This window comes from Pongo pygmaeus, chromosome 20, assembly GCF_028885625.2.
Source record: "Pongo pygmaeus isolate AG05252 chromosome 20, NHGRI_mPonPyg2-v2.0_pri, whole genome shotgun sequence".
In the NCBI taxonomy this organism is placed as follows: Eukaryota; Metazoa; Chordata; class Mammalia; order Primates; family Hominidae; genus Pongo; species Pongo pygmaeus.
This window is the reverse complement of record NC_072393.2, coordinates 53,066,283-53,092,219: the sequence shown is the minus strand read 5'-3', so window position 1 is coordinate 53,092,219 and position 25,937 is coordinate 53,066,283. Positions and strand designations below refer to the sequence as shown.

The following is a 25,937-nucleotide window of genomic DNA, read 5'->3' as shown; positions in this document are numbered from 1 at the left end:
TCACAGCCCGGAGCCCAAACCACTGCAGGGAGAGCCGGTGTTTAATTCTCAGGGCTACGGGCAGAGCCGCGCCTACTGTCCTGGGGGACCCCGGTTGTCGCAGGGTACAGCGCCGGCAGCTCTGCCAGTCCTCAGTCCCCCTTCCGCGGCAGCCTGGTGCCCGCGGGCCCCGGGTAGGGCAGGCCCAGGGGCGGGTAAAAGGCCTCCGGGAGCGCGGGGCCTGGACCCAGCCTCTGCAGGTGCGGGTACACCAGACCCAGCTCCGCGGGGCCGTAGCGGATGGCACCGGGCGTGCACAGGCCCCGCACCACCGGCGGCAGGAAGCCCGCGTGCAGGAGGGTGGGCGGGGGGTCCCCGGGAGGCGCCAGGCCCCATGGCCGCACCGGGTCCTGCTTCAGGACCCCTGCCCGGATGACAGAGGTGAACTCGGGCCGCGGTGTGGCCGAGTGGCCAGAGGGATCCTCGTCGCCACTGTCCTCGGAGCCTTTGGTTTCCCTCGGGCCGGGCTCCACTTTGATGCGTTTGCCCTGGGTCTGGGGGGCCTCGTTCTCCGCCGGGGCAGCCTGCTTCCCTTCCGTCGGAGGCTCCGGCTCTGGAAGAGGAAGATGCTGAGGGCCTGTGTGTGTCCCCAGCCCTCAGTCTTCCCATCTGTGGAATGGAGCTGTGCTCAGTGGCCAGACCTTGAGTTCTCAGCTGGGAGTGGTTTTTTTTTTTTTTTTTTTTTTGAGACGGAGTCTTGCTCTGTCCCCCAGGCTGGAGTGCACCAGCACCATCTCGGCTCACTGCAACCTCCGCCTCTGGGGTTCAAGCTATTCTCCTGCCTCAGCCTCCCCAGTAGCTGGGATTACAGGCGTGTGCCACCACACCCAACTGATTTTTCTTTTAAGTAGAGATGGGGTGTCGCCATGTTGGCCAGACTGGTCTCAAACTCCTGACCTCAGGTGATCTGCCTGCGTCAGCCTCCCAAAGTGCTGGGATTACAGGCGTGAGCCACTGTGCCCGGCCAGCTGGTTCTGTCGCCAGGAGACACCTGGCAATGTCTGGAGATATTTTGGAGTGTCACAGCCCTGGGGAGGGTACCATTGGCATCTAAAGGGTAGAGGCCAGGGATGCTGTGAAATAAACATCCCACAGTGTCCCCTCCAACACAGAACCACCTGGCCCTAATGTCAGTAGAGCAGACAGAGAACAAGATACCCTGGTCTAGACCTGTGCTCTTCAATGGAAGTTTCCAGGATAGAGCTTTCTGTGGTAATGGAAATGTTCTACATCTACACTGTCCCATGAAGCAGCCACTGGCCACATGTGGCTACTATGCACACGAAATGTGGCAGGTGTGAGTGAGGATATGGATTTAAAGTGTTTTTTGTTTTGTTTTGTTTTGTTTTGCAGGGCAAGGTGGCTCACGCCTGTAATCCCAGCACTTTGGGAGGCCGAGGCGGGAGAATCACCTGAGGTCAGGAGTTTGAGACCAGCCTGGCCAACGTGGCGAAACCCTGTCTCTACTAAAAATACTAAATTAGCCGGGCATGGTGGTGGGCGCCTGTAATCCCACCTACTTGGGAGGCTGAGGCAGGAGAATCACTTGAACCCGGGAGGCGGAGGTTGCAGTGAGCCGAGATTGTGCTATTGCACTCCAGCCTGGGCAACAAGAGTGAAACTCCATCCCCCCAAAAAAATAAATAAATAAATTTTTTTGAGACGAGGTCTCACCCCATCACCCAGGCTGGAGTGCAGTACAGCTGTCACAGTGCACTGCAGCCTCTAACTCCCGGGCTCAAGAAATCCTACCACCTCAGCCTCCCGAGTAGCTGGGACTATGGGTGTGCACCACCACACCTGGCTAAGTTTTAAACTTTTTGTTGAGACGGGGTCTCACTATGTTGCCCAGGCTTGTCTTGAACTCTTAGGCTAAAGCAATTCTCTTACCTCAGCCTCCCAAAGTTCTGGGTTTACAGGCATAAGCCACCGCGTCTGGCCTGGATTTTACTTTATTTTATTTTATTTTTTTGAGACGGAGTAGGAGTCTCCCTCTGTCACCCAGGCTGGAGTGCAGCGGTGCGATCTCAGCTCACTGCAACCTCTGACTCCTGGGTAGAAGCGACTCTCCTGCCTCAGCCTCCTGAGTAGCTGGGACTACAGGCACGTGCCACCATGCCCAGCTAATTTTTTTTTTTTTTTTTTAAATCTTGCTCTGTCACCTAGGCTGGAGTGCAGTGGCATGATCTCGGCTCACTGCAACCTCTGCCCTCCAGGTTCAAGTGATTCTCCTGCCTTAGCCTCCCGAGTAGTTGGGATTACAGGAGCATGGCACCATGTCCAGCTAATTTTTTATATTTTTAGTAGAGATAGGGTTTCACCATATTAGCCAGGATGGTCTCCATCTCCTGACCTCATGGTCTGCCTGCCTCGGCCTCCCGAAGTACTGGGATTACAGGCATGAGTCACCACGCCCGGCCTGGATTTAAATTTTTTTTTTTTTGAGACAGAGTCTCGCTCTGTCGCCAGGCTGGAGTGCAGTGGTGCAATCTCTGCCTCCCGGGTTCAAGCAATTCTCCTGCCTCAGCCTTTCAAATAGCTGGGATTACAGGCGCGTGCCACCACGCCCAGCTAATTTTTGTATTTTTAGTAGAGACAAGGTTTCACCATGTTGGTCTTGATCTCGTGATCCATGTTGACCTCGTGATCCACCCGCCTCAGCCTCCCAAAGTGCTGGGATTATAGGCGTGAGCCACTGCACCAGCCTGGATTTTAATTTTAATTGTATATAAATGGCTGCATGTGGCTAGTGGCTTCTGGAATGGACAGGCAGGACCCAAAGATTCCTTGGAGCTTCCCAGGGGCCGAGGTGGGAGGTGGGGCTCACCTGTGGGCTCTGGCCCCGGGCTGGATGCCTCCTCACAGGCCATGCTGGCTGGAAGCTGGAAGGCATCCAAAGGAGTTTGACCACCCTCGGCTTGGCTGGGGAGAAGATTGATGTGGTTAGGAGCCAGGGGTCCTTGGCCTCTCAGGACTCCCTCCTGCTTTACCCAACTTGTGGCAATAAGTGTGGACACCCCCACGGGGAAATGTGGAGTCCTCACCCTGAGGCACTTACGGGGCTCATCACCAGATCCCTAAACTCTGGGTTGATTTCTAGCCCGGCGTGGCCCTCGCTCCTAAGGCCAGACCTGGATAGCCGGTGGCCACCTGGATGTCACCAACTGGATGTCCTCTGGCACCTCATGCCCATCTGATGTCTACAACTTCCTTTCAAACCTGCTGTTCCTCTCAGGAGCCCAAATCCGGGCTCAGCAAAGCATAAGATGGTCTCCTCCCCTCCTCCCCCATAGAGTCTGGCACTTCCCAGGACTGGCCCCAGCCTCTGCCCTGGTCCTCCAGCACCCATCTTGTCCCTCAGTGCCTCCTTCATGGCAGCTAGAAGGGTTTTGTTTGTTTGTTTTTGAGATGGAGTCTCACTGTGTCGCCCAGGCTGGAGTGCAGTGGCATGATCTTGGCTCACTGCAACCTCCGCCTCCCGGGTTCAAGTAATTCTGCTTCAGCTTCCTGAGTAGCTGGGATTACAGGCGCGCACCACCATGCCCGGCTAATTTTTTTTATTTTTAGTAGAGATGAGGTTTCACTTTCTTGGCCAGGCTGGTCTTCAACTCCTGACCTCGTGATCCACCTACCTCGGCCTCCCAAAGTGCTGGGATTCCAGGCGTGAGCCACTGTGCCTGGCCTAGAAGGGTGTTTTTTCCTTTTTTTTTTTTTTTTTTTTTTTTTTTGAGACAGGGTCTCACTCTGTCGCCCAGGCTGGAGTGCAGTGGCACGATCACGGCTCACTGCAGCCTCGACCTCCTGGGCTCAGGTGATCCTCCCACCTCAGCCTCTGCTGTAGCTGGGACCACAGGTGCGTGCCACTGTAACTGGCCAATTTAAAAAAATTTTTTTTAATAGAGATGGGACCTCACTTTGTTGCCCAGGCTGGTCTTCAACTCCTGGGCTCAGGCAAACCACCTGCCTCGGCCTCCCAAATTGTTGGGATTACAGGTATGAGCCACCATGTCCGGTCTAGAGCAGTCTTTCTAAAAAGCAGATCTGAGTATGATCCTCTCCAGCTCTAAAGCTTTCTGTGACTCTCCAGTGCCCCTGCACCAAAAGGCCAGGCCGTCATCTTCAGGCTGGTTTCTCACTGCTTTCTACTCCAGCCCAAGGCATTACCTTTAGGGTCAGGCTGTTGCTTGGAGCCCTTCCTTTGCTTGGAACACCCCTCCCTGCGCTTGGAACACCCCTCCCTGCTTCTATCCATTAGTTGCTGTGCTCTGTGGGCCTCCCCTGGTAAGAGCCTGCCGTGGCTCCCCAGTGCCCCAGAGTCAAGAGTCCAGACCCTCCACCTGAGCCTGAGGAGGCTGTGAGCCTGCCCCTACCTTCCTCAAAGATACTGTTCCCCTCCCCCTGGCGACTCCTCTCTGTCTCCTGCCAGCAAGACCGTTCCACTCTGGGCCTCTGCTCTCACCATCTTCCCCTCCTTCCCCTTCGTGTCTGCAGACCCCTTGGGCTTGTCCCATTCTAGAAGCCCTCCCCAAAGCACCCCCACTGGAGGTGGGGAGAGACAGCAGGGCCCTGAGTCCCCTGCAGGAGGGGTGGGTACAGCCCTCACCTGAGCACGTGGCTGACCCAAAGCACATGGTGCTCCCCGGGGCTCTTCCCGCTCCCAGCCACCGTGGCCACAGACTGCAGCCACACGAAGCCCCCGGCACGCCGCAGCCAACGGTAGTAACCAGTCATCACCTGACCCTTGTCCAGCACTGGGCCCAGCCCAGGGGGAGACGGGAAGGGGTGGGGTGGGGACAGGGGCGAGACAGAGAGAGCAGGGTGGATAGGAGGAGACAGGCGGGGTGAGAGCAGGGGAATGGGGAGAAGAGAAAAAGGTGAAAGCACAGAGAGGCAGAGTCAGAGAGACTGAGAGGTAGCCCAGCAGCGAGGCCTCTTGGGTGTTTTGGAGACCCCACAGCCCCCCAACACCCCCCCACATCCTGAGGCATCACTCAGTCTCCTTGCTGCTCTTCCAGTGCTAAACGGAGTCCCTGGAGCTGTAGGTGCAGCAGGAGGGACTGTGGGCAGCCCTGAAGAAGGACTTCCAGGGACCAGGGAGTGGGGTGCTCGGGTCTGGGGGGTGGTAGGCAGGCTTGGTGGGTGGAGGTGGGTCTCACAGTCCACATGACTCTGGCGGATCCTGGTGGCGTCCTGTCCGTGGACGAACTGGTAGCAGCTGCGGCCCACCAGCTCTGAGGGCCCCAGGTCCATGTGGTCGCTGACTCTGGGGGGTGACAGAGAAGAGGGGAGGAGTCCAAGACCACGGGGTTGGGGGAGAGGCAGAGTTGGCTCCAGAGTCCCCTGGGGTTCAGACCCTTGCTGTAAAATGGGTGCAATAACAGTGTTGGCAGGCGTGGCTCACACCTGTAATCCCAGCACTTTGGGAGGCTGAGGCGTGTGGATCACTTGAGGTCAGGAGTTCGAGACCAGCCTGCCTAAGATGGTGAAACCCTGTCTCTACTAAAAATACAAAAATTAGCTGGTTGTGGTGGTGCACGCCTATAATCCCAGCTACTTGAGAGGCTGAGGCAGGAGAATCACTTGAACCTGGGAGGTGGAGGTTGCAGTGAGCTGAGATCGTGTCACTGCACTCCAGCCTGACAGAGTGAGACTCCATCTCAAAACAAACAAACCACAAAACAGTGTCTCTCCCGGGGTAGCTACGAGTATTCACGTGGATGCTAGTGGCAAGGCCCTAGGCGCCCTGGAGACCTCACAGCATGGGACTATTTCAGCACTTAATTTGCCTCCACTGTGGGGTGCAGGAGAGGAAATGGATGAGAGATGAAAGACCAGAGAAATGGGCTGAGACGGGCCAAGATCTGCAGCCCCAGAAGGAGGGCCCAGACCCAAGACACAGCCCCTCTTCCATCCCCGAAGGCACCCCTGGGCTAGGCCTCCGCCCTGGTCCCCTGCCTTCCCTCCCTTCTCCCCATCACCCTGCCCCATCCACTGCTGTTCCACCTCCTATGGCTCCCCAGTGCCTTACTCTGCAGACCCAGCACTCCCTCTGACTCCCCAGGTACCCCCAGATCTCCATTGTGCCCCCAATCCACCCGCCACAGCCCCCAACCCCGGTACCTGCTCTCACAAGCAAGGATGGTGAGACCCAGGCTGAGACGGAAGACGATCATGTGTCCGTGGAGTGGCAGCTCAGCCAGGGGGGCCGGGGGCAACGTGTGCCCGAGGGCCACAAGGCCCAGGGCGTGGGCCCGAAGGCGCCCAGTCACGTGGATGACCTGCTGGTGGTGGGCGTGGTTGGAGGAGAGGCAAGGCGGGCCAGTGGGGGCAAGAGGACCATCACTGGGCTGGGTTCCCTCTGTCCCCCACAGGTGCTGGAAGACTGGACACTGTGTGACCGCCCCCCCAGTCCCACTCCCAGACCCAGTTCCCTAAGCCACCTGCAGCCAGTGAAGCCACCAGCCTGGTTCCCTCGGTCACCCTCAATCCGGGGACATGGCTGGCTGGAATACGGGAGCCTGACTGCTCACACCCACCTTGTACCCCGAGGCCTTGACGTGCAGCCCCCTCTTGGTGAGCGTGGATTTCATGCGGACAAAGAAGGAGCGCTCCTGGACCAGGGAGGAGGGGGGCACCTTGGTGAGGCTGGCCTCTGGGACAGAGAGTGAAGGAAGGTTATGGGGTCCTGAAGAGGAAACACACAGGCCACCCTGACCCTTGCAGAGCCAGCCGGACATAGATACAAGATGTCCACTGGGCCACGGCCGCACTCAGAGGCATGCCTGATGATTTTGAAAGCTCACGGGGACAGTATGTGGGCTCCCCTATGTGGCAGCCATCCGCATCTTTTTTTTTTTTTTTTTTTTTTTTGAGACTGAATATCACTCTGTCGCCCAGGCTGGAGTGAGTGGCGCAATCTTGGCTCACTGCAACCTCCGCCTCCTGGGTTCAAGTGATTCTTCTGCCTCAGCCTCCCAAGTAGCTGGGATTACAGGCACATGCTACCACGCCCGACTAATTTTTGTATTTTTAGTAGAGGTGGGGTTTTACCATGTTGGTCAGGCTGGTTTCGAACTCCTGACTTCAAGTGATCTGCCCTCCTTGGCCTCCCAAGATGCTGTGATTACAGGTGTGAGCCACCATGCCTGGTCCCATCCACGTCTTTTTTTTTTTTTTTTTTGAGCTGGAGTCTCGCTCTGTCACCAGGCTAGAGTGCAGTGGCACGATCTCGGCTCACTGCAACCTCCGTCTCCCCAGTTCAAGTGATTCTCCTGCCTCAGCCTCCTGAGTAGCTGGGATTACAGGCACGTGCCATCATGCCCAGCTAGTTTTTGTATTTTTAGTAGAGATAGGGTTTCGCCATGTTGGCCAGGATGGTCTCGATCTCTTGACCTCATGATCTGGCAGCCTCAGCCTCCCAAAGTGCTGGGATTATAGGCGTGAGCCACTGCGCCTGGCCCCATCTACGTCTTTCTAATGCTCAAACCTGCCCCGACCCTCCCCTGCTCTGAACCTGCCATAGCTTCCTGAGGCCTTTAGAGGAAAGCCCACCTCTCAGGCCCCATCCTCCAGGTCTCAGCACAGACTTCTCCTCCTCCAAGAAGCCCTCCCTGACCCTCAGGCTGGGTCAGCCATCCCCTCTGGGTTCCCCTATCCCAGCCCTGCCCCATCGTGGTTGCCACTGTCTGAGGACAGGTCGGTCTCCCCTCACTGGACTGGGAGCCCCAGGTGGGTGGGGCTGGAGCTGTCATGGTCACTACTGTGTCACCAGGACAGGGGCTGGCCCAGAACAGGGGATCGGGGAATAGCAACAAATAAGACTCACAAATCCAGATCCTTCTGTAACCCCTACAAAACAGTCTTAAAAATATGCTCACACACAGATGACCCTGTGCCTAAAACTCAGGTAGAAACACAGTCCCACTCCCCAACAGCCTGCACGTGTGGCAGACATCGCCCCACGCTTGCAAGCACAGCTGATGTCTCAGATGTTTTTGGTGTTAAGCAAACCCAAGATTGGAAAATCCTATTTACAGGATAGTTAGCCTCATAGGCCCCCAACATCTCAGAGCTAAAAAGAGCTGGCAGGGTAATCTGCAGCACCCTCCCTCCCATACACAGTGGGAGTGGAAATTTCCACTGGAGAGAAGGGTTAGGCATGCTGACCCTGGAGCAGACAGACCTGGGCTGGAATCCAACTCAATCACTTATAGCTGTGTGACCTGGGGCAATTAACTTAACCTCTCTGCGCCGTGCCTCAGTTTTCTGCTGTAAAATGGAGATAACAGTTCTTGCATTGTGGGTCTGTGCTTAGGATCTAATGGAATTTTTTTTTTTTTGGAGACGGAGTCTCACTCGGAGTACAATAGCCTGATCTTGGCTCACTGCAACCTCCACCTCCTGGGTTCAAGTGATTCTCCTGCCTCAGCTTCCTGAGATGCTGGAATTACAAGCACCTGCACCATGCCCGGCTAATTTTTGTATTTTTAGTAGAGATGGGGTTTCACCATGTTGGCCAGGCTGGTCTCGAACTCCTGACCTCAGGTGATCCACCCACGTCGGCCTCCCAAAGTGCTGGGATTACAGGCGGGAGCCACTGCACCCAGCCTTTTTTTTTTTTTTTTTCCCCAGACACTGGCTCTGTCACCCAGGCTGGGGTGCAGCGACGTGATCTCCTCACTGCAACCTCTGTCCCCAAGGCTCAAGCCATCCTCCCACCTGCCAAGTAGCTGGGACCACTGGCATGTGTCATCATGCACAGCTAATGTTTTTTTCTTTTCTTTCTTTTGCTGTCGTTGTTTTTTTGGAGACAGAGTCTTGGACTCGCCCAGGCTGGAGTGCAGTGGCACAATCTCTGCTCACTGCGACCTCCATCTCCTGGGTTCAAGGGATCCTCCTGCCTCAGCCTCCCGAGTAGCTGGGACTCAGGCACGCGCCACCATACCCAGCTAATTTTTTTTTTTTTTTTTTGTATTTTTAGTAGAGATGGGGTTTCACTATGCAAGCCAGGCTGGTCTCGAACTCCTGACTTCAGGTGATCTACCCGCCTTGGCCTCCCAAAGTGCTGGGGCTATAGGTTTGCACCACCACGCCTGGCCTTTTTTGTAATTTTTGTAGAGATGGGGTTTCACTATGTTGCCCAGGCTGGTCTCCAACTGAGCTCAAGTGATCCGCCCCCCTGGGCCTCCCGAAGTGCTGGGGTTACAGGCGCGAGCCGCCGCGCCCGGCCCTAATGTAATTATGTAATGTGATTATGTATTTAAAGGCACAGCCCAGTGCCTGCCCAATAAGCCTGCCTTGTTATTTACCTAAGCCTCTCCCAACTCCTTTCAGCAGCCAGGGGGGTCTTTCTGTAGCTCGAATCTTTGGGAGCTTGGCAAACTTAAGGAGCCAAGTCTCACCGCCTCAATTTATATTCGATTCCTTTTGCAAAGATTCGTTCTACACAGTTCTAACTTCACTGCTATTTGTATAAACGCGGCATGGCTGGATACAGTACAGCGGGCGTCCCCCGATCTACCCTCAGACTTCATTCTTTAGGAGCCCTTAGAATTACCGATCTCGGGGGTATCTGCAAGCGAAGAGGAAGAGGAGGAGGAAGAGGAGACGGAGGGCGGGGTTGGGGGGCCGGGGGTCGGGGTCCGCAGCCCCAGTTGCTCCAGCACCTCTGAGTGGTCCCCAGGGTGAATGTAGTCGAAGACGCTGCTGCCCGTCATCTCCACCTGCCGGCGAAGGAGGGGAATGCAGGGGGCGGGTGAGGTGCGCGCGCAGTAACTCGCCCGCCCGCTGTGCTCAGCCTTGCCTCATTTGCCTGCACGCAGGTGCGCTTCATGCCAGTGTGTTTTTTTAAGAAAAAAAAAGAAAAAGAAAAATTACCTTTCAAACGGAAGATACAAACTTAGACTCTTCTCGCTTCATACCCAGTGATTAGTAAGGATTTTTCCCCGCCCACTCTATTAAGGGGCTGTGTGTGGGAGTGGGGCGTGGGTGGGAGGTGTCAGAGCCTCCGTTTACCCAACTCCTGCTTACTCACTGCCACCCCCATACAGCAAACAACTGTGCCCTGGCATGAATCACTGGGTGTCCCAGCAGGAATGAGATTCAAGTTACAAACAGGGGAGTGGTTTTTAAGCTCTTAAAGAGTTAGAGCTTTTCAATCAGACACTTTTACATTCAATTCTACCTCGTAAATCTCTCTCCTAGCAGTCCCCTTCTCTCCCTGCCTCCCTCAATGCAGGCCCCCATCTTCTCCCCACTGTGTTTCTGCCCCAGCGTCCTCACTGGTCTTCTGACCTACAGTTCAAAGATGCCTCTGCAAGTTACTTACCTGACCACCACGGCTGCCATGACTCCCATTGCCCCTCAGCTTGGGGGGTCACATCCTTCCCTCAGTCAGTTATCCCTCTGGGCTCCGCCCCCTCATTAAATCCTCCCCCACGCCAGCTTCAACAGCTTCAAGCCTTTCCTTCTTCTTTTTTTTTTTTTTAGACGGAGTTTTGCTCTTGTTGCTCAGGCTGGAGTGCAATGGCGCGATCTTGGCTCACCGTGACCTCCGCCTCCCAGGTTCAAGCAAGTCTCCTGCCTCAGCCTCCCAAGAAGCTGGGATTACAGGCATGTGCCAACACACCTGGCTAATTTTGTATTTTTAGTAGAGATGGGGTTTCTCCATGTTGGTCAGGCTGGTCTCAAACTCCCGACCTCAGGTGATCTGCCCGCCTCAGTCTCCCAAAGTGCTGGGTTTATGGGCGTGAGCCACCGTGCCTGGACTTTGTTTTGTTTTGTTTTGTTTTTGAGATGGAGTTTTGCTCTCGTTGCCCAGGCTGGAGTGCAATGGTGCAATCTCGGCTCACTGCAACCTCTGCCTCCTGGGTTCAAGTGATTCTTCTGCCTCAGCCTCCAGAGTAGCTGGGACTATAGACATCTGCCAGCACACCTGGCTAATTTTGTATTTTTAGTAGAGACTGGGTTTCACCATGTTGCCCAGGTTGGTCTCGAACTCCTGACCTCAGGTGATCTGCCGCCTTTGCCTCCCAAAGTGCTGGGATTACAGGCGTGAGCCACCACACCTGGCCAAGCTTTTCCTCCACTCTTCCTCCCTCCCTTCCTCTTGTCCAAATTCCAGGTTGGTCTCAAACTCCTGACCTCAGGTGATCTGCCCGCCTTTGCCTCCCAAAGTGCTGGGATTACAGGCGTGAGCCACCACACCTGGCCAAGCTTTTCCTCCACTCTTCCTGCCTCCCGTCCTCTTGTCCAAATTCCCCTCCTTTTGGTGTCTTCCTCCTCCAGGAATCTCACTGAAAAGCTACTCAGCCAATGCACTGAATTTCCTAAATTTCCTGTTTGTGAAAAATATTTGTAAAAATGATCAAAGTTGACAGCAATTTGTATTGGAGGGACTGGCAAAGCTTAAGGTGCTGTGAGATGCCAGGGCTCCAAGGATGGTCATCCTGCCCTTTTTTTTTTTTCTGAGACAGAGTTTCGCTCCTGTTGCCCAGGCTGGAGTGCAATGCCACAATCTCGGCTCACTGCACCCTCCACTTCCCGGGTTCAAGTGATTATCCTGCCTCAGCCTCCTGAGTAGCTGGGATTACAGGTGTCCGCCACCACGCCTGGCTAATTTTGTATTTTTTTTTTGTTTTTTAGTAGAGAGACGGGGTTTCTCCATGTTGGTCAGGCTGGTCTTGAACTTCCAACCTCAGGTGATTTGCCCGCCTCGGCCTCCCAAAGTGCTGGGATTACAGGTGTGAGCCACTGCGCCCGGCCCTTTTTTTTTTTTTAGGCATACCCTCACTTTGTTGTCCATGTTGGAGTTGTCCAGTGGCTTCATCATGGCTCATTGCCACCTTGCCCTATGGGCTCAAGCGATCCTCCCATCTCAACCTCCTGAGTAGCTGGGACAACAGTGTGCCACCATGCCTGGCTAATTTTTAAGTTTTTTTGTAGAGATGGTGGGGGTGGGGGTGGTGGGGTGTCTCACTATGTTGCCCAGGCTGGTTTTGAATTCCTGGCCTCAAGTGATCCTCCTGCCTCAGCCTCCCAAAGTGTTGGGATTACAGGCATGAGCCAGCGTGTGCGGCCTCTAAACCTTTAAAATTGTTAAGAAGAAACAAGTGTTGGCAAATACGGTGCATCTGGCCCGCCAGTCATTGGCAAACTGATCTTTCAGTGAACCTGCTTTCCCTCAGATCTACTTGTTACTTTAATAGCCGCCCCCGCCGCCACCCAAGGCCGGGCGCGGTGGCTCATGCTGTAATCCCAGCACTTTTGGAGGCTGAGGCAGGCGGATCACCTGAGGTTGAGAGTTCAAGACAAGCCTGACCAACATGCAGAAACCCTGTCTGTATTTAAAAAATACAAAATTAGCCAGGCGTGGTGGTGCATGTCTGTAATCCCAGCTACTCGGGAGGCTGAGGCAGGAGAATTGCTTGAACCCAGGAGGCAGAGGTTGCAGTGAGCCGAGATCGTACAATTGCACTCCAGCCTGGGCAACAAGAGTGAAACTCCGACTCAAAAAAAAAAAAAAAAAAAAAAAAAAAATAGCCCTCATCAGCCAGGACAGTGGCTCACATTGTAATCCTAGCACTTTGGGAGGCCGAGGCGGGTGGATCACGAGGTCAGGAGATCTCGGCCATCCTGGCTAACATGGTGAAACCCCGTCTTTACTAAAAATACAAAAAGTTAGCCGGGTGTGATGGGCGCCTGTAGTCCCAGCTACTCAGGAGGCTGAGGCAGGAGAATTGTTTGAACCCGGGAGGTGGAGGTTGCACTGGGTGGAGATGGTGCCACTGCACTCCAGCATGGGTGATAGAGAGAGACTCTGTCTCAAAAACAAACAAACAAACAAAAATAGCCCTCCTCTGCCTTCGAGGATGAACCATGCTGGGTGCCATGTGGGGTGCCAAGGAACACCCTTTGGGAACCACAGAGATCCAGTCCTTTTTTTCTTGCTGCTATGGTGAGATCAGGAGTGAGGAATGATATGCATAGGCCTGGCAAGGGAGATGGTGGCTGAGCCAATCCAGGTCCACTGGGGGTCCCTTACCTGTGAGAGACCCAGATAGATGGAGACTGTCTCTGAGATGTAGAGGAATTTTCCTTCCTGGTTCAAGGCGAACACAAAGCCATCCAGGGACTAGAGCCGGGAGAGACAGGGAGGGGGAAGGGGAAGGCCTGGTGTCCCTCTTTCCATTCGCCAAGTGGTAAGAGGTTCTGAAACCTGGGTCTCCGCCTGAGGTGGACTGTTTTGGTGGGGAGGGGGCTTCAGTGGTCCTCGGAAGGGGCAGGGAGGAGTGGGGGGATCTTGAGCATTCGGCTTCCCAGTCCAGGTACCCCCAACAATGGATGGATGCTGAAGAGGCTGCCGTTCTCCAGAGGCGGCCGCTAGGTGGTAGCAAGGAGCAGCAGGCAGGGAAGGGGCCTCACTCACCTGCAAGATGTGACCTCCCAGGTGCTGCTCGAAGACTTCGGAGACCAGCGCTGCCGGGCCGCGGCGGCCTGGGGCTGGGGGCAGATGGAAGGATGAAGCCTGTTAGTCTGGCTGACCCTGCCCAGGGCAGGTCCCCCGGGAGCCAGTCTACAAACTTCCCTCTCTTCCCCTAAGGCTTGTGGACATCTTGGGGTATCTGGGCACCCATGGGGGAAAGACCTGGGGCGTGGGACACACAGGTGGGTGGGACAGTGAGTGACAGACTGACTCACAGAGACAGACGGGCCAGGGGGTGCATAGAGGGATTCATTCATTCATCCACCCATTCACTCACAAAAGCTTCCTGAATACCTACTCTCCCTATGTCCTGCACTAGGCATTGCTGGGAGTGCAACGGTGACCAGGATACCCAGCAACCCCTGCTCCTGCTGGGCTCTCAGACCAGGGGCAGTTGAACAGCAAGCAAGAAACTAACATCTCTGCTTAGGGATCCCATAAAAATAAATAAATAAGAAACCAACAGGCTGGGCGAGGTGGCTCACACCTGTAATCCCAGCACTTTGGGAGGCCGAGGCAGGCAGATCACAAGGTCAGGGGTTCGAGACCAGCCTGGCCAATATGATGAAACCCGGTCTCTACTGAAAATACAAATTAGCTGGGTGTGGAGGTGGGCGCCTGTAGTCCTGGCTACTCGGGAGGTTGAGGCAGAAGAATCGCTTGAACCCGGGAGAGGCGGAGGTTGCAGTGAGCCAAGATCACACCACTGCACTCCAGCCTGGACGACAGTGCGAGACTCCATCTCAAAAAAAAAAAAAAAAAAAAAAAGAAAGAAAGAAAAGAAACCAACAGGCTGGGCGAGGTGGCTCATGCCTGTAATCCAAGCACTTTGGGAGGCCGAGGCGGGTAGATCGCTTGAGGTCAGGAGTTTGAGACCAGCCTGACCAACATGGTGAAACCTGTCACTACTAAAAACAAAAAAATTAGCTGGGCATGGTGGCGTGGGCCTGTAATTCCAGCTATTTAGGAGCCTAGGTGGGAGGATCGCTTGAACCTGGGAAGCGGAGGTTGCAGTGAGTCGAGATCGCGCCACTGCACTGCAGCCTGGGCAACAAAGTGAGACTCGATCTGTTAAAAAAAAAAAAAAAAGGCAAAAAGAAAGAAACTAACAAATATGAAATCACCCTTTGTGGCCAGTGCTATGGAGAATGAAATAGGTGGTGCAAAATGAAGAGTAATGGGGTTAGGGCTGTTGAAGGAGGGGACATTTGAGCAGACCTGAAGGATGAGGAGGCAGACAGGAGACTGAAAGACAGAGACAGAGGGATATAAGGGAATAGAAGGAGACAGAGATTTTACAACTCAACAACAAAAAGACAATTCAAAAATGGGCAAAGGGGCCCAGTGTGGTGGCTCACGCCTGTAATCCCAACACTCTGGGAGGCCGAGGTGGGTGGATCACCTGAGGTCAGGAGTTCGAGACCAGCCAACATTATGAAACCCCGTCTCTACAAAAATTAGCCGGGCATGATGGCGGGTGCCTATAATTCCAGCTACTCGGGAGGCTGAGGCAGGATAAATCGCTTGAACCCGGAGGCGGAGGTTGCAGTGAGCTGAGTTAGGGCCAGTGCACTGCAGCCTGGGTGATAGAGTGAGACTCTGTCCCGGGAAAAAAAAAAAAAAAAGGCAAAGGGCCAGGCACGGTGGCTCATACCTGTGATCTCAGCACTTTGGGAGGCTGAGGTGGGAGGATTGCTTGAACCCAAGAGATTGAGACCAGCCTGGGCAATGCAGTGAGACCCCCATCTCTACAAAAAATATATCTTTAAAAATGGGCAAAGGACTTGAATAGATATTTCTCCAAAGAAGATACACAAATGGCCAATAAACACATGAAAAGATGCTCAACATCATTAGTCATTAGGAAAATGAAAATCAAAACCACAATGAGACACCACTCCACACCCGCTAGGATGGCTAGCATCAAAAAAGTAGAAAGTGGCCAGGCGCGGTGGCTCATGCCTGTAATCCCAGCACTTTGGGAGGCCGAGGAGGGTGGATCACGAGGTCAGGAGTTTGAGACCAGCCTGGCCAACATGGTGAAATCTTATCTCTACTAAAAATATAAAAATTAGCTGGGCGTGGTGGCGTGCACCTATAATCACAGCTACTTAGGAGGCTGAGGCAGGAGAATCCCTTGAACCCAGGAGGTAGAGCTTGCAGTGAGCCGAGATCATGACACTGCACTCCATCCTGGGTGACAGAGCGAGACTCCATCTCAAAAAACAAACAAAAACAAAACAAAACAAACAACACAGAAAATAAGTGTTGGTAAGGATGTGGTGAAATTGGAACCCTCATACATTGCTGGTGGGAATGTAAAATTGTACAGCCACTGTGGAAAACAATTTGATGGTTTCTCAATAAGTTAACATAGAATTATCATACGACTTAGTAAATCCACTTCTATGTATGTAATCTATGTAATCAAAAGAATTGAAAACAGGCGTTGTAGCATGTACATGTGTATTCATAGCAGCATACTTCACATCATTCAAAAGGTGGAAACCACACAAATGTCCAACTCATGAATGAGTAAATAAAATGGGGAGGCCGGGCACGGTGGCTCACACCTGCAATCTCAGCGCTTTGGGAGGCGGAGGTGGGTGGATCACCTGAGGCCAGGAGTTCAAGACCAGCCTGGCCAACATGGTGAAACTCCGTCTCTACCAAAAATACAAAAAATTAGCCAGGTGTGGTAGCACGTGCCTGTGGTTCCAGCTATTTGGGAGGCTGAAGAGGGAGAATCACTTGAACCCAGGAGGTGGAGGTTGCAGTGAGCCGAGATCCCACCACTGCACTCCAGCCTGGGCAACAAGAGTGAAACTACATCTCAATAATAATAATAATAATAAATAAAAATACTAAGGCCGGGCGCAGTGGCTCACGCCTATAATCTCAGCACTTTGAGAGGCTGAGGTGGGCAGAACACCTGAGGTCAGGAGTTCGAGACCTTCCTGGCCAACATAGTGAAACCCTGTCTCTACTAAAAATACAAAAAAACTAGCCGGGTGTGGTGGTGGGCGCCTCTAATCCCAGCTACTCTGGAGGCTGAGGCAGGAGAATTGCTCGAACCTGGGAGGCAGAGGTTGCAGTGAGCCGAGATTGTGCCACTGCACTCCAGCCTGGGCAGCAAGAGCAAGACTCCATCTCAAAAAAATAAAAACAAAAACAAACAAACAAAAACTAAAAAAAAAATAGAGATGGAGAGACAGAGGAAAAGAGATGCAGAGAGAGACAGAGATGGCAACTGAGACCAAGACAAAGTGAGACCAGTGCCCCCTGCCCCGTCCTCCCTACAGTCAGGAGCTAGGACCCAGGACCTTGTGCTGGGGGTAGGCAGAGACCTGGGGGTCCCAGAGCCTGTCCCCACCCAGGACCCCTGGGTGACCCTGACCCTGCAGAGGACAACTCCCGAGGGAGCTCCGACCCAGTGCTGAGAGTGGGGAGCCAGGCGAGAGACTCGGTGACCTTGAGGGTCCCCAAGTGCCTTCTTCCTATGGGGCTAAGGGGCCAGGTCTCCTATCAGGCCCCAGCACTTCTCCTCCCTGGCTGTGTGCCCTGGGACCAGCCTCTCTGCCGCTCTGTGCCTCAGTTTCCTCCTCTGTCAAGCGGGTTTGCCAGGAGCGGTGACTCCCCAGGCTGGTTACGCATTCAGTCCACTTAACAGACAGAAAGGGCCTGGCTGGGGCCTGGCAGAAGCAGATGCTGCGGCACAGAGCCGGGACTGGTATTAATAGTGTGATTACTATTGTTATTACCCGACCATCAAAACACCAGGCGGCGAAACCCCGCCCCTCCCCCATGGGCGCGCAGCCCCCGCATCCCCAGCCCCCTAGTGTCTGGGCTGAGCTTCCTCCTCCCAGGAGTACCCCACACCCTCCTGGCTGTTCCTCCCTGCCTCCACCTCCGCCTGGAGCTCCAGGAACAATTACTGGGGGGCTGGGGGGGTGAAGGGGACCCCCTCCCTCAAGATACAGCTCGGAACCAGCCGGGTGACAGGCAGGAACAATGCTGCCTGCTAATTGTTGCAATTTTCCCCTGTCATTTTTGCTAATTCCTTCATTTTCCCTCTCCCAGGATCAGCCTGGGTCAGACTGAACCGCTGCAATTAACAACATTAATGGGCACGTCGGGATTAGGGGGTGTGGTGGTGGGGGGGCTTGGGGACCTGCTCTTCCCCATACATGGGTCCGGTCCCCTGTGAAAGGGACCCCCAGAGTCTCCTTCTGATCACTGACTGATGTGTCTTTTTACCCCCAGCCTCCACCTCCGGATCCCACCAACTCCCCGATGCCTCCTGCTGTTTCCTCCTCTCCCTCTCCCCTCAAAATGTCCCCACTCCTCTGTCCCCCACATTCAGCAGGAGACTTTTCACCACTTCCACATCTGCCCTCCCATGTCCAGAACCCAAACATCACTCATCCATTTAACAAACACTTGCTGTGGTTCTTATCAGAACCTGCTCAGTGTCCTCATCTCTTGCACAGAGAGGGAGCACGAGGGACAGAGAGACGGGAGACCGGGGCGGAGAGACGGGAGACCAGGGGTAGAGAGAAGCGAGACCAGGGGCAGAGAGAGGGGGACTCAAGGGCAGAGAGAGGGGGAAACTGGGTACAGAGAGGGGGGGACCAGGGGCAGAGAGAGGGGGGACCTGGGGCAGAGAGAGGAGGATCCAGGGGCAGAAGGCAGAAGCCAAGGCCTCTTCCAAGTTCTCAGATCTCCCCCATCACCTGCCCTCTCAACTGCCCTGAAGGGATGTGCTGACCCTGGGTCCTGGAGAGGAGAGGCTGGGGCTTCATCACCCAGGGAAGTCGGGGAGAGGGGTCCCTCACATGCCCCATTGTCAAAGCGCCGCAGGCCTGAGGGCTGCATGGGGGCGAGCACCATGGGGTGGGGCAGTGCTGGGTCACCTTTGCCTTTACTTTCCTCAGCCTCATCTGTAAAATGGGTCTACAGTGATAGAGTTGAATGGGCTAGTGCATACAGTAGGTGTCTAATACTGGGAGTCATGCCACCATTCTCTCTTTTTTTTTTTTTTGAGACGGCGACTAGCACTGACACCCAGGCTAGAGTGCAGTGGCAGGATCTCAGCTCACTGCAACCTCTGCCTCCTGGTTCAAGTGATTTTCCTGCCTCATCCTCCCAAGTAGCTGGGATTACAGGCGACCACCATCACGCCCGGCTAATTTTTGTATTTTTAGTTGAGACGGGGTTTCACCATATTGGTCAGGCTTGTCTTGAACTCCTGACCTCAGGTGATCCACCTGTCTCGGCCTCACAAAGTGCTGGGATTACAGGTGTGAGCCACCGCCCCGGCCGCACTTTTCTTTTCAGTATGACTACAGATAACATCAGGGCACCACTGCCTTTTCGGGTGGTTTCTTGGAGGCCGCCCTCTGTGTCTCTCACACCCACATGCATTTTAAGCAAGTCCCAGGGGTTGGACCTGACCATGTCACCTATGTTCCACCACCCATGGCCCCAGCCCAGTCTAGCTGCCCTGGCTGGACCACCACGCCCTCATCCTCACTGGGCTCCTACTTCCGCCTTCACCACCTCTGTGTCTCCCCTCTCACTGTGGGTAACAGCCAAACCCACCACGGTGCATGAGGCTCTGCACCCAGCAAGCTGATCTCCGCCTGCCTCAGGGCCTTTGCACCTGCTGTTCCCTCTGCTGAGTCACTCTCTTCCAGCTTTTCTCACAGCTGCTCCCACACCTTGGAGCCTCAGCTCAAAGATCACTTCCTTGGCTGGGCCCAGTGGCTTACACCTGTAATCCCAGCACTTTGGGAGGCTGAGGTGGATGGATCACCTGAGGTCAGGAGTTCAAGACCAGCCTGGCCAACATGGTGAAACCCTGTCTCTACTAAAAATACAAAAATTAGCTGGGCATGGTGGCGTGTGCTTGTAACCCAGCTACTTGGGAGGCTGAGGCAGGAGAATCGCTTGAACCTGGGAAGTGGAGGTTGCAGTGAGCCGAGATCGCACCACTGCACTCCAGCCTGGGTGACAGAGCAAGACTCTGTCTCAAAAAAAAAAAAAAAAAAAAAAAAAGTTACTTCCTCAGCGAGGATGTGCCTGACCTGTGAGCTAAGAAGAAGTCACCCCTTGGCTAGGTACAGTGGCTCATACCTGTAATCCCAACACTTTGGGAGGCCAAGGTTGGCAAATCACTTGATCCCAGGAACGTGAGGCCAGCCTGGGCAACATGGAGAGACCTCATCTCTATAAAAAATGCAAAAAGTAGCTAGGCGTGGTGGCGTGCACCTGTAGTCCTGGCTACTTGGAAGGCTGAAGTGGGAGGATCTCTTGAGCCTGGTAGGTGGAGGCTGCAGTGAGCCAAGATTGCACTACTGCATTCCAGCCTGGGCGACAGAGCAAGACCCTGTTTCAAAAAAATAAAAAAAGGGCCGGGCACGGTGGCTCACACCTGTAATCCCAGTACTTTGGGAGGCTGAGGCAGGCGGATCACCTGAGGTCGGGAGTTTGAGACCAGCCTGACCAACATTGAGAAACCCCATCTCTACTAAAAATACAAAATTAGCCGGGCGTGGTGGCACATGCCTGTAATCCCAGCTACTAGGGAGGTTGAAGCAGGAGAACTGCTTGAACCCAGGAGAAGGAGGTTGCGGTGAGCCGAGATCACGCCATTGCACTCCAGCCTGGGCAACAAGAGCAAAACTCCGTCTATAAATAAAGAAAGAAAGAAAGAAAGATGTCACCCCTCCTTCCCTCAACTGCCACAGTCACTCAACAATTTAGTAAGCCCTCATTGTGTCCCAGATGCTATTCCAGGCTCAGCAACCAAGGGGCTGTTGGTGAATGACACAAAATAACAAGATAAATACAGAGTGTCAGATGACAATAAGTGCTATGGGAAGAAAGAAGGCCGTAAAAGCCGGGCACGGTGCCTCACGACTGTAATCCCAGCACTTTGGGAGGATAAGGAGGTCAGGAGTTCGAGACCAGCCTGGCCAACATGGTGAAACCCCGTCTTTACTAAAAATACAAAAAATTAGCCGGGTGCAGTGGCAGGCACCTGTAATCCCAGCTACTGGGGAGGCTGAGTCAGGAGAATTGCTTGAACCCAGGAGGCGGAGATTGCAGTGAGCAGAGATTGCAACACTGCACTCCAGCCCGGGCAACAAGAGCAAAACTGCGTTTCAAAAAAAAAAAAAAAAAAAGCAATAGGGAATGCTGACATGAGGTTTAGGCTGTCTCCTCTCCAGACTCAGAGGCTCAGGGCTAGACTTGAACATCTGTTGTCCCATTTCACAGATGGTGGACTGAGGCCTAGAGAGGCAGAGACCTAGAACCCATCCCTGTAGACCTACAGACCATGTATGATGGTTGAGAGGCGGCCTTTGGGGCCAGGTCATCTGTGTTTGAATCCCAGCTGTGCGACCTTGGGCAAACACTTCTGTAACTTGGGAATCATAATAGTGCCTCCCTCTGAAAAAGAAAGTTATTTTGTGTACAGGGCTTATCCCAGGTCTGATGCATGCATTCTATATGATTACTATTACTGTTATTATTTTAGGTACTGGGTCTTGCTCTGTTGCCCGGGCTGGAGTGCAGTGGCATGATCACGGCTCACTGCAGCCTCAACCTCCTCAGCTCAAGCAATCCTCCCACCTCATCCTCTTCAGTATCAGGGACTACAGGCAGGTGCCACCAAACCTGGCTAATTTGTTTATTTATTTTTATTTTTATATATTTTTGAGACGGAGTCTTGCACTGTCACCAGTCTAGAGTGCAGTGGTGTGATCTCGGCTCACTGCAATCTCCGCCTCCTGGGTTCAAGTGATTCCCCTGCCTTAGCCTCCGGGGTAGCTGGGACTACAGGGACACACCACCACGCCCAGCTGATTTTTTATATTTTAGTAGAGATGGGATTTTACCATGTTGGCCAGGATGGTCTCGAACTCCTGACCTTGTGATCTGCCCGCCTCGGCCTCCCAAAGTGCTGGGATTACGGATGTGAGCCATGATGCCCGGCTTATTATTGAGGAGGGCATGGGAGTCCCCTCCCCTTCAGAGAGTGTGACTGACAGTGCTCTGCTCTGTGGCTTCAGCTAAAATGCTGTCCTCAGCTCCTCCTCTGAACTATGGAAGCAGGTGCTTCGCCTCTTGTTAGGGACCCTGTAGAGCTAGAAATGCCTCTGTCCCCCGATTTCCCAATTTTGGGACTATGGGAGTCCATGCAGCACCAAGCCCCCCCACACTGTCCTGACCCTGCTTCCACTTGGCACCGTGGTCCAGGTGGGGTCGATTAAGTCCGTGCTCTGCCACGTCAGTGCTGTGACCTCAGCCAGCCCCTGATGCCTCTGAGCCCCGGAATGCCCATCCAGGTAATGGGGGGGCTGGACGCCGCCGGGACTCTCTTAGCCCCCCCTTTCCCCCCCTTCAGCTCGGGGACAATAGACAAGATGTTTATCCCCCGCCGGCGCACATGTTGTTCGCGGTAATGACAGTAATCAGCGGCGCTAATGCCGCATTCTCTCCGCGCCAGTCAATTCGCCTAATTACCGCCTGGGAAGCCGGATTATTTAAATTTAAATGGTGATTTATTGCGAGCTTAATCAATGCTATTTTCTCTCCCCCCCCTCTTCCCCTGGGACGGGGCAGGAGGGGAATTGGAGCCCCTCCAACCCCACCCTAAGGACACCCTCTTCTCCTGGAGGGGTGGGGACAGGGGTAGCCTGGGGTGCCCTGAGACTTCAGATAAACACCACTCACACTGCCTTATCCTCATAACCGCAAAGCTGTAACAAACACATAAAATACAAGTAATAATAACAACATAACAACACTTCCATGTCTCAATAATAAAGTCTGAGTAATAATAATAAACTTAGATATTTATCTGTATCTTACAGAGTTTATATTTTTACATATTCTAGATTATATTGCTTCGCCTATTTCTTTATTACGTCTTGGCCACTAGGATGCCAGCCGCTCCGGGGCAGGGACTTTTGTCTAGTTTGTTTCTCCTGCTGGATCCCAGCACTCAGAAAAGTGCCAGACAGGCAGGAGATGCTCCAAAAGCGGCAGCCCCCCGCCCCCTCCTCCATGCCCCGAACCCCTCCAGCAGCCCTGCAAGGTCACTGCTGATAACAGCACTGGCCGCATAGCGGTGGCTTTCTCTGAGCTAGGCACTTCCAGGGACTTTGCAAATATGCCCTGATTGATTCTCTGCTCAGCCCCCTGGGGGAGGTTGGACCGTTTTTTCCCACTTCACATTAAGGCACAGAGAAGTGAGGCGACCTGCCCGGGGTTGCAAAGCTGCGGGGTGGCTGCGCGGCGACAGGAACCCCGGGGCATCTTCCTGAAGTTCTCCATCTCATCCGCCATATCATAGTCTCCCTCTTGCTCCTCCAACGGGGGGCTCAGACTGTACAGTCCTTCGGTCCCCGCCGGGGCCCCTCAGGTCTGGGTCCAGGGTATCTCTCTCGCCCATTAGCTAATGGGCGTCCCAAGCCAGGGTGAGTCCCCTCTGTCCCGCTCATGCAGCTGGGAGTTTCTTTGGTTGTAATAATGATTCCTCTCCTCTAATAAAAATATAGGAATAGCATTTACCAGTGACCAATAGAACTGCCAGGGCCTTGTTTAGGGCAGAATTCACGAAATCTTCCCAATCTCTTGCGCCCATTTGACAGTTGAATAAACTGAGGCTTGGAGAGCAGAAGCCACCTGATAGGGACACGTAAAGGTCCTGGCTGACTCCAGAGACAAGCATCTGGGCGAGGGCAGGCCCGCAGGCCGGATCTGGGCTGCAGTGACTCCGCCTGGAGGGCCCTGGGACCCTCGCCCCGCGCATGCGCACTCACCGAGGCCAGCTGGCGGCCCCGCGGCTCTCAGCCCCCAGGGCGGCGCCCCCAGCGCGGCGAAACGGCGCAGGCGGAGGTAGGTGACGCTGAGGCGCACGATGGAAGCCTTGTCCAGCTGGCTGGAGATGGCGCCGGGCAGCGGGAGAAGCTTGGCCAGCTCGAAGAACTCCAGGTTCTCCTTCCCGCGCCGCGAGCGCGCCGCGTTCCGGGACTTCTCCTTGCGCTGCGCCTGCAGGCTGGGCGGGCGGCGCGGAGGAGGTGTCGGCGGGGCCCCGGGGCTCAGGGGCTTGGGAACTGGGGGCGAGCCCCGCCTCCCGGGGCCTTGGGAACGGGACGGGACGTTGGGAGTGGATTCCACATCTCTGGAGGTGGGAGCAGACCGGAGTGTGGATTCTACACTCCGACCCAGGGACAGAACCTCGAGTGTCAATTCTGGGGGGAAGGAGGAGGAAGAGCGAGAGATTAAAGATGTTGGGCGGGAATTCTGAGGACCGGGACTAGAAGCAGAACGTAGGGGACCGGGCTCAGGAGGGTAGTTAACTCAAAGTAAGACCTTTTAGCTCTAAGGGTCGGGTCAGGGAGCTGGGTGTGAACTGCCCCTTGGCACCGGGACAGAACATCGGGTGTGAATTGGCCCCGGGGACACCTCCCCGGGGGCGGGGCTGCGGCCAGGGGGGCGGGGCTTTGCTCACCACGGTCCGGACGGCGCCTTGACCATCAGCCCGGGTAGAAAGTCCCAGGGGACGCTGGCGCCGCGGCCTCCCACGCATTTGACCTCGCTTCCGCCGCCACTGCCGGGATAGGGGGCCGCCATCTCCGGAGGGCTCGCTCAGGCGGGCTCCGAGCCCCGAGTCTCCTGCAGCGGGAGGGGGCCAGGGGCAGCGCTCAGTGCCCTCGGGAGACCTTCTAGGGAAACTGAGATCCGTGCGGGGCTCAGGGTCCCAGCAAGGAGCTGGGGGGGCTGGATGGTGCCTCAGTTTCCCCTCCCTGGAGGCCTCAGTTCCCACCCTAGCCGGCCCGGGGCTGGCGCTCCGGGTGAGGACGTGCCCCGCCGCCGCCTCCCCCGCGCCGCCCGCCAGCGCGCCCGCCTCACGCCCGCGCCGGGCCGGCTCCCGCATACCAATGGGCGCACGCGGCGCGCATACGGATCGAACCGGCCCGCGCGCTGCGTGCCAAGCATGCCCAAGCCGGGCGGGGGGCGGGCGCCTCCCGGGCCAGGCACGCACGCCCCAGCCCCCGGAGCCCTCTGCCCCGAGGACCCGCCCCCCAAGCCCATCCCCGGTGTCTGACTCCCCGGATCTGCACCCTGTTTTCCCGGCTGGGCTAAGGAGGCAGGGGGCAGAGGGCAAGGACCCCCATCCTGTGTCCTGCCCAGGGATCCCCCCAGCCTCTCGGGGTGGCGCCACGTGTTCGGACCGCCACATCCCCACGACCACAACTTCCTCCCTGAAGACCCCGGCGCGCGAGCCCCAGCCCCGGACTCAGCCGCCACAGCCTCTGCCCCAGGACGCCCCCAGGATTGACCCGACACGCGGGGCCCAGGTGTCCTGGTCTCCTGATCTCCTAACGTTTTCAGTTAGGTCTTCATTCCTCCAGGACCAGGCGTTCAGAACACCCCCTAACCCCAGGAACCAGGCCGCCCCCAAACCTCCCAGCCAGGTGTCCAGATGCCCCAGACCCCCGTGTCCAGGTCTCCCAACCCCAGATTTCTCCAGCACCCAAACATCCGTGCGCCCCTTCCCCCAGCCTTGGGATACCCTCGTCCCGACCCCCTAGCCCCCAGGACACTGGAGTTCCAGCCCCCCATTCCTCCGGGACTCAGAAGTCCCCCTCCTGCCAGCCCGCAAGCTTCCCCTACCCGCAGGACCGCCAGTCCGATTACTTGGCCGCAGAGCAGCCTCCGGGCGCGGCGTGGGGCCGGCCGGGCGGCGCGGAGGGGCCGCTCCATAGACCCCGGGGCGCGCGGGGCGCAGCGGGACGCGCGGGCTGTGGCGCCCGGCTCTCGGCGCCCACCTCGGCCTCGCAGACTTGGAGACGCGCGACCAGCGCGGCGGGCGGGGGCGGGGTCTGCCGGAGCCCCGCCCGCCGCGTCTCCGCCCCCGGACCCGCCCCGTTCGCCTTTCCCTGGTAGGGGGCCCAGTTACTCTGGGGTCCGAGTTCCCTTGCCCCACGGTGACGTCGGGGGTCAGAATGTAGAACCTCGGATCGGAGCTTCCCCACTCCAAGAGGGGAACAGCGGAGTCCGGGCACTGTCTACACTCCTTCAGGAGGCAGCTGGTGCCCCAGCAGCCCCTCGGGACAAGACAGGTACCCTGCACCCGAGCTCCGTGTACGAGTGGAGACTCACGTCAGTGCTCCCTCCAGGGACACAAATCCAGAATTCGAGACCCTCCCTTTCCGGGAGAGAATTCCTGGGTGTCAGCACACTCTCCCCCCACAGGGCTAGGACTTCGCATCCAAACCCAACCAGCCTTACAAGGGGGACTTACTCCTCCCTCGTCAGGCACCAGGATCCAGCTCTCTAAGGAGCTCCAGAGACCAGGATCCTGGCGTCTTATCTCCATCCCCCCCGCCGCAGGGAC

General features: G+C 55.6%; 1 protein-coding gene across 5 annotated transcripts; it reads right to left on the bottom strand.

Annotated features, from left to right (window-relative positions):
• Position 1: 1 nt before the first annotated feature.
• Positions 2-25,937, bottom strand: NPAS1 (neuronal PAS domain protein 1). Of its 5 annotated transcripts, XM_063657226.1 has the most exons (13): positions 25,214-25,371; positions 24,048-24,211; positions 23,356-23,591; positions 23,105-23,218; positions 13,466-13,539; positions 13,082-13,171; positions 9,596-9,761; positions 6,576-6,691; positions 6,160-6,317; positions 5,196-5,302; positions 4,643-4,790; positions 2,867-2,961; positions 2-592 (listed from the first exon to the last, which is right to left on the bottom strand). In XM_063657226.1, the coding sequence occupies exons 2-13, from the start codon at positions 24,167-24,169 to the stop codon at positions 132-134; spliced, it is 1,887 nt and encodes a 628-aa protein (XP_063513296.1). In that variant the 5' UTR covers positions 24,170-24,211; positions 25,214-25,371; the 3' UTR covers positions 2-131. The 5 variants fall into 5 exon arrangements, with proteins under 5 accessions (XP_063513296.1, XP_054322300.2, XP_054322299.2 ...); XM_054466325.2 differs by lacking the exons at positions 23,105-23,218; positions 25,214-25,371 and adding an exon at positions 25,703-25,937; XM_054466324.2 differs by lacking the exons at positions 23,105-23,218; positions 25,214-25,371 and adding an exon at positions 25,845-25,924.

Excerpts from the sequence above, each read along its gene's own strand:
- NPAS1 (XM_063657226.1), bottom strand. The coding sequence starts at position 24,169 with ATGGCGGCCCCCTATCCCGGCAGTGGCGGCGGAAGCGAGGTCAAATGC. Across the intron at positions 13,540-23,104 it reads GGCAGTTCTATTGGTCACTG|CCCCAGGCCGCCGCGGCCCG; the intron begins GTAAATGCTATT and ends ATCTGCCCCCAG. Across the intron at positions 13,172-13,465 it reads TGGGAGGTCACATCTTGCAG|TCCCTGGATGGCTTTGTGTT; the intron begins GTGAGTGAGGCC and ends TCCCGGCTCTAG.